At 47.5% G+C, this 14,874-nt stretch overlaps 1 protein-coding gene across 1 annotated transcript in view; it reads left to right on the top strand.

The window, feature by feature from the left end:
• DAW1 (dynein assembly factor with WD repeats 1) overlaps positions 1–14,874 on the top strand; it is a 53,722-nt gene that overhangs the window by 17,334 nt on the left and 21,514 nt on the right. Inside the window, exons 4-5 of the mRNA XM_088466824.1 lie at positions 3,198–3,256; positions 9,637–9,759. Of these exons, the coding sequence (XP_088322950.1) occupies positions 3,198–3,256; positions 9,637–9,759 (182 nt within the window). The remainder of the gene's footprint in view (positions 1–3,197; positions 3,257–9,636; positions 9,760–14,874) is intronic.

Genomic DNA, 14,874 nt, shown 5'->3' with positions numbered 1-14,874 from the left:
AGGCTGTCCGTAGACGCTGCTGCATGGGACTCAGAATTAGGTCGCCCGTAGACACTGCTGCATGGGACTCAGAATTAGGCCGCCCGTAGACGCTGCTGTGTGTGACTCAGAATTAGGCCGCCCGTAGACGCTGCTGTGTGTGACTCAGAATTAGGTCGCCCGTAGATGCTGCTGTGTGTGACTCAGAATTAGACTGCCCGTAGACGCTGCTATGTGTGACTCAGAATTAGGCCGCCCGTAGATGATGCTGTTTGTGACTCAGAATTAGGCCGCCCGTAGACGCTGCTGTGTGTGACTCAGAATTAGGCCGTCCGTAGACGCTGCTGTGTGTGACTCAGAATTAGGCCGCCCGTAGACGCTGCTGTGTGTGACTCAGAATTAGGCCGCCCGTAGACGCTGCTGCATGGGACTCAGAATTAGGCCACCCGTAGACACTGCTTTGTGTGACTCAGAATTAGGCCGCCCGTAGACGCTGCTGTGTGTGACTCAGAATAAGGCTGCCCGTAGACGCTGCTGTGTGTGACTCAGAATTAGGCCGCCCGTAGACGCTGCTGTGTGTGACTCAGAATTAGGCCGTCCATAGATACTGCTGTGTGTGACTCAGAATTAGGCCGCCCGTAGATGCTGCTGTGTGTGACTCAGAATTAGGCCGCCCGTAGATGCTGTTGTGTATGACTCGGAATTAGGCCGCCCGTAGACGCTGCTGTGTGTGACTCAGAATTAGGCCGCCCGTAGACGCTGTTGTGTATGACTCGGAATTAGGCCGCCCGTAGACGCTGCTGTGTGTGACTCAGAATTAGGCCGCCCGTAGACGCTGCTGTGTGTGACTCAGAATTAGGCTGCCCGTAGACGCTGCTGTGTGTGACTCAGAATTAGGACGCCCGTAGACGCTGCTGTGTGTGACTCAGAGTTAGGCCGCCCGTAGATGCTGTTGTGTATGACTCAGAATTTAGCCGCCCGTAGACGCTGCTGTGTGTGACTCAGAATTAGGCCACCCGTAGACACTGCTTTGTGTGACTCAGAATTAGGCCGCCCGTAGACGCTGCTGTGTGTGACTCAGAATAAGGCTGCCCGTAGACGCTGCTGTGTGTGACTCAGAATTAGGCCGCCCGTAGACGCTGCTGTGTGTGACTCAGAATTAGGCCGTCCATAGATACTGCTGTGTGTGACTCAGAATTAGGCCGCCCGTAGATGCTGCTGTGTGTGACTCAGAATTAGGTCGCCCGTAGACGCTGCTGCATGGGACTCAGAATTATGCCGCCCGTAGACGCTGCTTTGTGTGACTCAGAATTAGGCCGCCCGTAGATGCTGTTGTGTATGACTCAGAATTAGGCCGCCCGTAGACGCTGCTGTGTGGGACACAGAATTAGGCTGTCCGTAGACGCTGCTGCATGGGACTCAGAATTAGGTCGCCCGTAGACACTGCTGCATGGGACTCAGAATTAGGCCACCCATAGACGCTGCTGTGTGTGACTCAGAATTAGGCCGCCCGTAGACACTGCAGTGTGTGACTCAGAATTAGGCCGCCCGTAGACGTTGCTGTGTGTGACTCAGAATTAGGCCGCCCGTAGACGCTGCTGTGTGTGACTCAGAATTAGGTCGCCCGTAGATGCTGCTGTGTGTGACTCAGAATTAGACTGCCCGTAGACGCTGCTGTGTGTGACTCAGAATTAGGCCGCCCGTAGATGATGCTGTGTGTGACTCAGAATTAGGCTGCCCGTAGATGCTGCTGTTTGTGACTCAGAATTAGGCCGCCCGTAGACGCTGCTTTGTGTGACTCAGAATTAGGCCGTCCGTAGACGCTGCTGTGTGTGACTCAGAATTAGGCCGCCCATAGATACTGCTGTGTGTGACTCAGAATTAGGCCACCAGTAGACACTGAGAAAAAGTTATATTACAGCATGACGGTTTCCCGACTGCTGAAATCCTTGCACTAGTGTAAATAAATTATTTTGTTTTCCCATTCACAGCTGCTAATCCAATCAGCCAGTACCAGCTGGCTAGTTAGTTCTCAAAATCAAATAGACGCTGCTGTGTGGGACTCAGAATTTAGCCGCCCGTAGACGTTGCTGTGTGTGACTCAGAATTAGGCCGCCCGTAGACGCTGCTGTGTGTGACTCAGAATTAGGCCGCGCGTAGACGCTGCTGTGTGGGACTCAGAATTTAGCCGCCCGTAGACGTTGCTGTGTGTGACTCAGAATTAGGCCGCCCGTAGACGCTGCTGTGTGTGACTCAGAATTAGGCCGCCCGTAGACATTGCTGTGTGTGACTCAGAATTAGGCCGCCCGTAGACGCTGCTGTGTGTGACTCAGAATTAGGCCGCCCGTAGATGCTGTTGTGTATGACTCAGAATTAGGCCGCCCGTAGACGCTGCTGTGTGTGACTCAGAATTAGGCCGCCCGTAGACGCTGCTGTGTGTGACTCAGAGTTAGGCCGCCCGTAGATGCTGTTGTGTATGACTCAGAATTTAGCCGCCCGTAGACGCTGCTGTGTGTGACTCAGAATTAGGTCGCCCGTAGACGCTGTTGTGTATGACTCAGAATTAGGCCGCCCGTAGACGCTGCTGTGTGTGACTCAGAATTAGGCCGCCCGTAGACGCTGCTGTGTGTGACTCAGAATTAGGCCGCCCGTAGACGCTGCTGTGTGTGACTCGGAATTAGGCCGCCCGTAGACACTGCTGTGTGTGACTCGGAATTAGGCTGCCCGTAGACGCTGCTGTGTGACTCAGAATTAGGCTGCCCATAGACGCTGCTGTGTGTGACTCAGAATTAGGCCCATGTGCTTGAAAAAAATGAAAATTTTTTACAGAATTAGGGGTCTTCTTGCTCAAATAAATAAAGCTCTAAATAACTAGTGTTCATTGAAGTAAAATATCTTCAGTATGTGTTTTAAATTCCATGAATACTTACACAGCTAAAACACAGCTTAGTGCTGAAGTAAACATAAAACATCTGTCATTACTTCTATGATACTAAACCATTGGAATTAAGGTTACACAATTCACTATCTAGCATTTAATTTTTGTCCTCTTCAAGGCATTCTCCATGCAGATGACTGGCCCTGGTCATCTCCGCCATCTATCACCATGCTCATGTCTGTTTATTACCTTTGTGGACACAAGATTTTGCTGCAGTTGATCATCTGAGGATTTTGTGTGTGTGTCATTGTTGGTCTAACAAGCTGTTTTCTACTTCCAGGTTCTCAGGGCGCACATTTTGCCGCTTACCAATGTGGCTTTTAATAAATCTGGTTCCAGGTAAGAAGATCTGCTGAGATTTTATTCTAATGCTAGAGACTGCTGATTTTACCCACTTCTAGCGGCATTAGTATGGGTCATAGCACAGACAAGCATCTCGCCTGTCACTGTCATTTCTTAGCAGTTGCTCACAGATGTGTTTGTACTGCAGTTGTTAAAACGCCTTAATGTTTTTTTATTCATTATTCAGTGTAATCAGTGTAGGATTGGAGCATGAATGGCCCACCAGGGGAATGCAGCAGTGATGTGCGGTCAGGTGAGGCAGAGCCTTTCCTGTCGTACTTAGGTATACGCCAGAGTTTTCACTATTAAAAAAATTAATTTTAAATATCTTTTATGTATTATTCTAATCATTTTTATAGTCAAAACTCTGGAGTAAAACGTGTATAGCAGGTGAGGCACTGCCTCCCCTGTCTCCCTTTTCCACACATCCCTGATCAAAACACTCCAAATTTCCAGCACTATATACTGCTGCACCTCTATATAATGCCCACATGAATGCTCGGGTTCATATATGTATCTGTAAATCTGGCTCTGATACTAGCAGTGCCTCCCCAGCTATTTACCTTACCGCACGTTACTGGAATGCAGTGGTAGGGGCCCATGCTTTAGGGTGTGGTCAGGGGATGAGGCAAGCCCCCACAGAAGTTTGGACAGACATTAGAGACCATGCAACTGAACCTTTAATAGAGTAACAATGTATTATTCGAGTGTACAGTTTGGAACCTGACATTAGAGCAAGTTGTCAGGCCCTCATGCAGTGGGGCCCACCGGGGATTTCCCCTGTATGCCTGTGGGCCAGTGCAACCCTGAGTGTAGTGAACCGATAGGTATGTTTATTTGTTTTTAACATATTTGCCTTTTGAAAAGTAATTTCACATTGCCGAAGTGGATGTCCTAATCCGTGTCTATTTCTGTCCTACTCTTACGGCCCTATGTATCAGTGTCGGCCATTGTCGCTTCTCGCAGCGATAGAGAATATTTTTCGCCCCAATTTGCCATTAAAAATATCCCTGGAGGGAGACTTACAGTGGGTGAGGCATCCTAGATTACCACATATTAACATAGCTCCACTCTGGCTCTACTGTATCTGGCAGAATCTGTTCAAGACAGACAGATTACCTTTCTGAACTATTGTCCTACTCTTGACCATCTATATGGGGCTGCATCAGACTCCTGTCCGGAGAATTCTACACTTTTCCCTGAGTCCGGCCTTTATTTCGAAGCCTTGGAGGGAGTCTTACTGCCACTCACAACCTGCAGGCACTAGCCATGCTCCAGCATTTGACAGCACTGGTTCCTGCTGCAGAACATTGCTTATTCTGGTATGTGCTGCCTCAGTGAGCTTATCATTGGTTGTCCCTTGCTCAATGGCTTTTTGTTTAGATACAGATGGAGTGGTTGCTGCTAATTCCATCATCAGGCTTGGTTCTTCTGCTCCCACTGTGACTTGGACCTCCTGGCTTCTCTACTTGGATATCTTTTATCCTCTCACCTTTTATATTGTGAGTGCTACTGTGTGATGTCCGCTTAACCTGCAGCTGTCTCGGGGTTCTATAGAGCTGACTGTCAACGGTTCTACCAATTTAAAACCATTGGTTAGAAACCATTGATGATTCAAGGGGTACAAGAAAGACAACAATGATAAGCGGCCAGCCACGACACTCACCAGTAGCCAGAGTCTGACAGCTCTCGCTAGATGTGGGGTCCACAAGATATCTTCTCATGCCACGTGGAGAGACTACAAGAGAGGATATTAGGTTAAGGGAGAAACACCTTTTCTTACACTTGGAATAAAATCCCCAAATAGGGGTGATAGTGATCTTCACCCTGTGGGTGAATGATCATCAATGCTTTAAGGCCTCAGTCACCCCGTCCCATCACTTGTATTTTCACACAGCTGGGGTGGGACATATAATTCTGCATGAGCGTGCAGCAAGTATTGCAAGAGCCCAGGGAAAGAGGGACTGCACAAACACAGATGTGAGCTCACCAAGATAACACTTGTCAGCTTGCTGGTTGGTCTTTGGATTCAGTTGTACCTGTAAGTACACCGCTCCTACACAACTCCCTAACCTACACCTGAGTGTGACACCTTACTAAGAAAGAACTAGATGGCTAACTAAAAACACTGACTTTAACTAACGCTGGCCTCATGAACATACAATAACAACAGCTGTAACTGAAGAGTGTGTGGAACGTGATGTACTACTCTTGAAGACTTTTACACACAGGTTTGATAGAGCAAGACATAGGCATACACATTTAAGATACGATTATCGCAGCACAACACAGCAAATTTACTTCCTATGCTGGCCTGCGTGATTTAACCTTTTTTGGGGGGTTCAGATAGCTATGTCCCACTTCCTCCCTTCTCCCAGTGACTTGTGATGTCCCACTGCTGCAAGGTTAGACTGGAGTGCGGGAACCTTATAACTATACGCACTTAAGCTAGCGTGGGAGACAGACAACCCCTGCACATGTCTACTGCCCTGCTGTAACCTACTTGGGGGTAACATACAGGATGTGTATGGACCTAGTGTTGGTCGATGCTTCAGGCTAGATGCCCGTGTATTTGTGGACCTGCTCTTGCCTCTTGAGGGCTCGAGCCCGTATCATTTACGTGATTAGCACCCTCTAGTGTCTCCGGACCAGAGCCCGGATATTTAAGGGCCTAGAGCTCACTGTGCTCTTGAGACTAGTGCCCGGGTTTTTAAGGACCTAATACCCGCTGTAGCCTTGAGCCAAGTGCCCAGATATTGAAGGCCCTCGTCCCCACTGTGCCATTGAGCCTAATTCCTGCTGTGGCCTTATACCTAGTACCTGGCTATTGAACGGTCTAGTGCCCACTGTGCCTACGGGCTAATTGCCTTGATATTGAAGGTCCTAGGGTCCAATGTGCCCTTCAGCCAAGGGCCCGTTGAGAACTTGGACCAAGTGCTTATTTGCTTGATGGGTTTAGCCCCCCCCACTGGGACCCTACCTGTTTTAGGGTTTTAAATTACCTGGCCCTGGTTCAGCCTAGGGTCCCTCTCCTGCAGGATCACTCCAGATGGTATTCACTTGAGGGCGACACGTTCCCTCTGCTTCACGGGTTCCAGGGTATTCAAACCCTGTGTGCACCTGGAGGACAGTGGCCTGTTTAAGCTCTTTTGCCAAGGCTGCTTCTCCAATGCTTCCAGCGTCTTCAACGGCTCTTCTCTTCCTCTTCTCCTCAAGCTCTTTTGCGTGAGACCCTGTCAACCCAGGGTTTCCGGCATCGTTGACCTCTACAAACCTCTGTGTTTTCTCCACCGTCTTCTCCCTCCGGGTTGTTCTACTGACTCGCACCGCCATGTGTAATATTAACCGGTGCCAGGGGACTGATTGATGACACGGCGAGCCTGTCTTGGATTTAAGCCACATCGAGCCTGGCTTGTAAGAGAAAATACTCGTCCCTTCACATGAAGATGCATTAGATCACACTCTCTAATGCTTGTTGACAAGCTATTGAACTAAATTGCTATTTTGTTAATACTTTTTATTATTTTGGAGATATACACTGTAATTTTAGCCCCGTCCCCTCCCTAAGGACCTATGATTCCCGGTATTATCTCCCCTGTCCAATTCACTAGGAAGTGGGCAGGGGGTGGGAGATCCACCCACTGTTTTGGGGGCCCAGGGGACTACCCGAAAAATCGTGAGTCTCCCACACCTTTCGGGGGAGTATGTATGACGTATGATGCACTGTGGATTGTGGCCACATGGAACTCAAACAGAGGAGCCTGCCTCAAGCTTCCAAAGTCTGTGTATTTCCCAAATACTGAGGAACACATTGTGTCAGATAACTGGATATCTCCAATATTTATACAGTGAGAAGAACATACAGTGGATACAGTGGATTTGTCTCAGCAGTCAGTTGAGCCTTCCATGGTTTAACCTTGCGCCTGCACAGACTGCGGCCAACACTAACCATCAGGATTCCGCAACCAATGTACTCCATCGGTGGCCTTCCATTGATGGTTAAACTAGTTACTATCACCACCAGACCATTAATTATTGCTAATCATTGATTGACAACCCTAGGGTTCGAGTGCACGACTCCATATTGCTGCCTCGGCTCCATATTTCCCCAATTACGCCTGTAACTGCGCTTCTTAATTGATTTGCAGATCCTGTCCATCTCGGGGGAGGGGGTGTTCTAATATTTTGGGTTCCTGACTCTTGATTCTATCTATTATAGTCTCACTTACAATTGGGTCACTTTGACTGCTTTTTGACTTCTCATTTTCCTATGCCTCAACTGTACTGCTGCTGCTGCTGCTTTATTAGAACAGTCCTCTTCTATTTTTCATTGTAAATTGTGTTAGAGAGGTCTGTTGGCAGGCTGATGTGGCCATCTAGTGGCGTTCTGTATAGCTGTTCGTCAGCTGATTTAACTGAGAGGTCTATTCATCATCACTTAATTTATACAAGAGCAGGTGAAAATTAATACTTTCACATACTTTTGTATAATTTAACTTTCATGGCCATTCGTCAAATCCTGAAAAGACATTTTTTTGGGAACTAAACGAGTTGCACATGTGTAGCCTGGAGACCTTGATTGCTGTTGTTGATTTGCTGTATTACACAGCAAACGATGCCTGGATGAAGCTGCATTGCACAGTGTGAGAGCCAGTGGAGAAAGGAGCATTTTAGTGGAGAGTAAAACCAACCGCTGCCATTATTTACTCTGAAGGAGAGCCTTGGTCATGTCAAGCGTCTCGTCCATATTGCGGATAACTTCTGAGATATCTTGCACAATGTGGGCTTGAGATCGCTGTCTCCCATCTACCGCTGATGAGGTAATTAGAATCCGCCTCAGGCAGCCCCGAACGGCCAATCAGCTCATTCTAGGAGCAACCGGGTCTAAAGACTCGGGTCGCACCATTCATACGCCAGGTCGCAAGACTCGGGAAAAGCTCTGGTCAATTGCAGGGGACTGTCAACCCGAGTTGGTACCTTTCAGACATAAGCCGGACCCGGGTCGTTTTGCTGTGCCCCAGCAAATTCCTGGGTTTCTCGGTATGTCTGAAAGCAGTGTCAGTTGGCAAACGATTTGTGGATTTTGCTGTTGACCTATATAAAAGATTAGTTTAACCGCTAAAGATTAGTTTAACCGCTTGCTGTCTATGTCTGATTCTTTCACTTGTCCATCTGCTTTACGGAAGGGATGAGGCAAATCTGGGATTAATGTTGCACCTCTTAATTTAGTATCTGCGCTTGTTGCCCCTGGGCTGTACATACATATACTGATGGCGTTGTCTGCCCATCACCGCTACACTCTCCTGGTCCTTTCAGTTTTGAGGGAGGCCTTGATTATTTCCCAGGCTGGTTTCCTTTGGAAACGTGATCTCTTCTCTCTGAGGTGGGTTGGGAACATTGCAGTTGGATGATGAGACAAGACTGTGGGGCCTGTTGTATCAGTCTCTGGTATTTAGCCGTTCACTTAACCGTTGAAACTGTATACCCGAAAGAAACGACTGCTTATTGCAGAAAACAATTTATTTTTCTTTTGAGACCCCCTAGGTGCAGTTACCTAAGTGGCCACCTAACCCCTGTCTACTTTTGACAACACATAACCAGTGATGCCGCTGTGGTAATAAAACTAGCTGCGGATACTGGTACCAAGGCCCTAGGTTCTTATACTACTACTTGGCTGCTGCATGACAGGTTCCTCTGTTTACCCCAGGAGACGGCACCATGCAAGGGGTTGTCATTCATCTACTAATAAGCTTGGTGGCTGTTAGTAGGTTGTGTGTAGCTGGCTGGTGCTATGTTGCACTACAGCATTGTGTCATAGTAAAGAATGTTCCCACTGAAGAAATTATTTCCACACAGAAAGACTATACGGACTGGCAGATTTGTGGGCCGAGGGGGTCCTTTGGTTCCAGAAGACTCCCCCCCCCCACACCTTATCTAAAAACAAGCAGTGCAGAGGGGCCTCTCAGAGCAGCAAATGTCCAGGGAGTCCGTGGCTTTAGGCTGCATATGCTCTGTAGAGCCCCCTCGCTCTGCTCTCAATTTTAAGACCATATTAGGGTAATATTTTAGGATACAATTATCCATCTGTATCCCTGTTGGTTCTTGGGTCTTATATGTTTATTGATAAGATTGCAAACTGGAAGACTGCACTTACAGCAATTGGCTATTAGTTATGTAAACTAGATATAGTTTATACATTCCATGTTAATTCGTAAACCTTCATAGTATTGTCTACATACTGGTGTGATAGAACATGATAGATGTAGAATACATAAGCCTGGGGCTCTACCTACAGAAGCCACAGGGATCTGTTTATACATGTGCTCTGCATGCTGCAAGTCTACACTGAAACCAAACCACTATCTCTCCCTGTTTAGCTTCATTACAGGCAGTTATGACCGAACATGCAAAGTTTGGGACACAGCCTCGGGAGAAGAGTTACACACATTGGAAGGCCATAGAAACGTGGTATATGCTATCCAGTTCAACAACCCCTATGGGTAAGAGAATATTCAGTAGGTTACCTGTTACATAGAGCAGGGGTCTCCAAAGGGTGACTTGGTATTAGCCGGCCCCCCTCCCCTCCAGGCTGTGAGAACTGCTCTCCCTACAGTAGCAGAAGTTGGCGTCTCTGGCTGCGGGATCATACAAAATAATGAAAATAATCAAGCGTGCAGAAACAGGTATTTTGTTAGGGAGAAACAATGGAGGTGAAAAACTAGCATTAAGGGGGAGAGGAGGAGGAGGAGTGAAGCCCAGTGTTTATTGTTATAGTGTTCTCAGGGCCTGATTCAGAGGCGCTCGCTGTTTGTGAGCGCTCGCTCTGAATTAAGGCGGGGTTTGTTGTATTTTTTTCGGCCTCCAGGCCGCTCGCTAAGCTGTGGGTGACCACCCACAGCTTTTACGAGCGGCCTGGCGGTGGTCGCGATTATGACGACCATCGGGCTTGCGAGGAGACCCTGTGTTAGGGTCTTAGCTCTCAGAAGCCCGAGTGGACTTCCTGCTGTCCTGATGTCAGCAGGGCCGCCCACAAACGTCAGGCGTTCCTAAGGGAACGACTGCATTTGTGCAGCCAACCCCCCTCCCCGCCTACAAAACAGGGCGAGCTGTCGATCTACATCGACAGCCGCCCCGTCTTGTAGCGAGACCCGTTCATGAATCAGGCCCTCAGGTCTTAATAAACGACTATACAGTAAGTATAATATATGCAATTGATGACCCTGGCAAAAGAAGACAGAGTTTGAGATCTCCATTTGGTCTCTAGTTGCCAGGTGGCAGCCAGTGTGATGGGACAATAGACTACAAATAATGCTTAGGATAGGAAGGAAAGTCAGTAAGCAGAATGGAGTGATAATAGTAAGTATTAAGAGTTACTGTGTAATTATACCTGACTCCGTTTCTATAAAATATATTATATTTTATGTTATATTTTATTACTACACATAAATTATATCTTATAAAACAAATAACATAGTTAATAAACTGAAACAGCCAATGTATCAGTAGATCTCAAAATATCATAAGATTAATTGATCAATGTTTCTCTCCACATAAACTCATCTCAGTAATACGTTATATAACATGCATAACAAACATTTTAGTTGCTAAGATATCAAAACATGTACATATGGTTAGTAATTCAAGAATATTCTTTTTCATTTTATGTAACACGATTTGTCCCAAAAATTAGATTAGCGGAGATGTGTAATATTTTTTTAAATGATCAAGGACAGTGGAGTGTATCAGATTTCTTAAGGCTGACCAATAGCTGGATAGTTTAGGGCATGCCTGCCAGATACTGTAGGTAAAGAGGTTCCAGGAGCCAAGCACCCTCTGTGACACCTATCCGAGGTATTAGGAAACATTTTACCTATTCTAGACGGAACATGGCAATCACCAACCGTCGTCCGATGGACCTTCCGGGACAAACACCCCACACTGACAAACACCCCAGTGGTGGCGTTCAGCGTGGGGTGTTTGCGGTAACCTGCCCACAGAGCCCATTCATATGGTACGAGCACAATCTTAATGTGACTTTTATGTCTTTTACATTTGTTTAAATTAAAACTTTTACGCACTATGGAACACCCCTCCTTGTTTTGTTTTTGCTTCCATATATATATATATATACACATATATATATATATATATAATGTACATACATTCGCACACACACATACAGGCACACTTAGTCAGCACACACATTTTAAATAACAAGGCAACGCTAATATAAATTATTTATATATATATATATATATATATGTCTAGTTTCTATATATATATATATATATATATATATATGCACCACTCCACCCTCCACTTACCTGGTATGGGTGTAGAAGACAGGAGGCAGGCACTCCCCTTCTCTGCACTCTCTCCTCCATAGGTGCCATTCAGCTCCTTTTAGTCTCTTCTCACTCCCCCGATAAGCCACGCCCCTTCTCCAGCCTCTTGGAATTCTGGGTAGGGAAATCTGGCTCCCCATTGGTCGACAGCAGCCATCTTTTTGCAGCCTGATATGGGGGCAGCCATTTTCTTTTAGCCCCTGTTATTTGAATCGGATCGGATCTCTCTCTGGACAGCAGCACGGGAGCAGGAGCATCGCATCCTCAGCTTGCCTGCCTGGCCTGGCAGCCCTGGAACACAAGAATTGTACCGGCCCGGGGGGCAGATGTCACCGTGGCCTCTGGCTCAGCCCGCCACTGGTCACCGGAATAAGGAATGGCTTCAAGGGCCTTCTTAGAATCTGAGTCAGCAAGCCAGGAGCACAGCCAGAGAGCCCTTCTGGCCAACACAGAAGAAGCTGACACCTTGGAAGTAAAGATGCCGGTGTCAAGAGCCGCTTCATACAGATAGGAAGCAGCCTGCTTGATATGTGCCACCAGAGGTAGTAGCTGGTCGCCATTGGCCCATGACATAAAGCCCTCCTCCAGGGCATCCATCCAATCGCTAATCGCCTTAGCCACTCATACAAACGCCATGACCGGAGATGCAATAGCACCTGCATATGTATAAATTCCATTAAGGAAATTTTCCAACTTCTTGTCTGTCGGATCCTTGAGGGAAGCTGCATTGGAAATAGGAAGGGTAGAACTCTTGATGAGACAGGCAATGTGAGCGTCAACAGGAAGATTAGACTCCTATGTGCTATGCTCCTCAGCAGGGAGTGGGTAAACGGACGCAATGTGCCTGGAGAACTAAAACTGCTTGATAGGAGTGGTCCAAGCCTCCACTAGAATTTCCTCAAGTTGTTCAGATTTAAGAAAATTTCACTGAGATCTTTTTTTGACGTTTGAAAACCGGCACCTTGGGTCTAGAAGCCGGTTGCTCATCTTCCATAGAAAGGACCAATCTGACTGCCCTAAGTAAGGCAACAGCATCTACTTGATGGAGAGGCACCTCCTGAACAGACGAGGTCTCATCCTCAGGGGCATCGGAAGAATCCTCCTCTTGGTCCGGGGAGAGTTCCGAATCAGAAACCTCAACCATCTGGGAGACAGAGCTCTCACGCCTGGACGATCTGTGTCCGGAAGTACGGTCCCTAGCCAGCATTTGCTGAAAGGAGGCAGACACCTGTGCTAAGTCCTGCACTGACTGTGAGAAGGTGTTCATCCATGGGGGTTCCAGCGCAGCAGCTGCAAATGAGACTGCATAACAGGGGAACCCCCAAAGTAGGAAGGACACGCGCGGGAGCTGTAAGGCAATCCACCAACTGTGACATTACCTGTGACAAGTTGGCCGCCCATGTCGGTTCCTGGTTGGAAGCAGTAGAAGGGACGTCTCCCTGCATGTCTGAGTAACACCAGATACAGAGGCCATCCTGGCCCGCATCCTGTGGGGAAAGACCAGAAGAACAGTGTCTACATGTACACAGCAAAGGAGCCTCCTTCTCCTTGGGCGCTTTGTTCTTGGAAGACATGTTACTGTGTTCCAAGGAAAGTCCCATATACCAGGTTATATAACAGGGGTGTGCAATAGGGAACAGTGCACTGAATGTAGGGGCCACAAAATTTAATAATGAGTGAGGCAACAAAGGGGGAGTTAACCCCTTTCACAGCTATAGAAAGAAAGAGACAATAGTGTGAAAAATGAGAACGAGTCACATTCAATGCAATAATAGGCTGATAATTCTCAACAAATCAACGCCAGTCGGCTGGATGGAGGTAGACTGTATAACCTGACCTGAGGGGAGGTATACAGGGAGACAGGAGCCAAACCTCTCTGGAGATCAACTGTAGCCAGCACCTGTGTAAAATGGCTCAGCATCTACCTGAAGGAGAGAGGAGTAGTAAGCCCATGGCGGAAAGCCTCCGTGAGGGAACACACCGAGGGCTGGGGGAGGGGCTAATGGGTAGAGCCTACCTCTCCCTGCTGACATGGATCCCACAAGGGAATGGCTGCCTACAAATCCCGCCGGCGCTCACTTACAATATGGTGATGGCCCATGAGCCTTCAAGTGCCCTAGTGGTCAAGTGGGGGTGCGGGCGACCCGGCCTCCCACTCCGTCAGCACTGCCAATGGTCTCCACACCAGCGGTGACAGCTGCACTGATTTGGCTCTTACCTTGTGCTGCCCCGGCGTCCGGCTGCGGCTAGGGTCCTCCGGGTGCTTTGAGGACGCAGCCGAGGTCGCTGACCCAGTCGCCGGCACCGGGGGTTGGTGGAGTGGCAGCGCAGGCATCCTATGGCGCTGCCTGCTCAGTAAAAGAATAAATAAATAAAAAGAAGAAATATTTAGGCTGCAGTAGCAGCCTCACTGTTAGAGGTGCATGCTCCTGCGGAACCAAACTAGACTGGCCTGTCTGGGCTAGGGGTGGGGTATAAGGGAGGAGGAGCCTGAACTGCATATCTCTGAAGAAATTAACTGTTTGGTGCCCAGACTCCACCTGCCACCTTATACCCCAGCGTAGTCCCTGTGTCCCTTATGGATAGGTGAAGAAGAAAAATCTATAACCGTCATGTTTCAACTTCAATTGAAACCCAGCGGCAATGTTGGTAATTTTCTGCTGCTCTAAATGCCGTCAGTTTTTGTTTTTTCAATTCAAATCCGATGCGATTAGAAGCACAAACTTGACGGCAAAACCGTCCAAACAGAAGCATTACACAGATCAGTATGACACAGGCCATAGGTAGGTCTATTGTTTGGTTGTGTTTGATGTTGTGGTTTAGTCGCTTTACAAGCTGACCGTTAGTAAATCTCCGGTATCTAAAGTTGTCTATGTAAGTATTGGTTGTTGGTCCGATGTTCTAAAATGTTCTATTGTCAGGTTTTTGGTTGGTTTTCCAATAGATTTGCCTTTAGTAAATTATGTCGTTTTGGTCGGTTTGCAAAATCGACTGAAAATTGACCAAAAACACAAAATTGACCTTTAGTAAATTTACCCTCAAGTCTCATCCACCCCCAACAGTATGTGTTATGTGGATTCCCTTCTGTAGAAACATGTAAGATAATTACAGACCCAGCCAAGTACACTGAAGGTACATAATTAAAGAAATCCTGAAACCATGAGCTGTTGCGGATGAGTGAGGGTTGGACTTGCTGTAGGAGACACTGCACTAGACCAAGCCACTGAGCTATTGTACTGTCAGAGGATTATTTATTGCATAAATAAGATT

This window comes from Taudactylus pleione, unplaced genomic scaffold, assembly GCF_031769625.1.
Source record: "Taudactylus pleione unplaced genomic scaffold, aTauple2 ptg000066l, whole genome shotgun sequence".
Lineage (NCBI taxonomy): Eukaryota > Metazoa > Chordata > Amphibia > Anura > Myobatrachidae > Taudactylus > Taudactylus pleione.
This window is presented reverse-complemented; position numbering and strand designations above follow the sequence as displayed.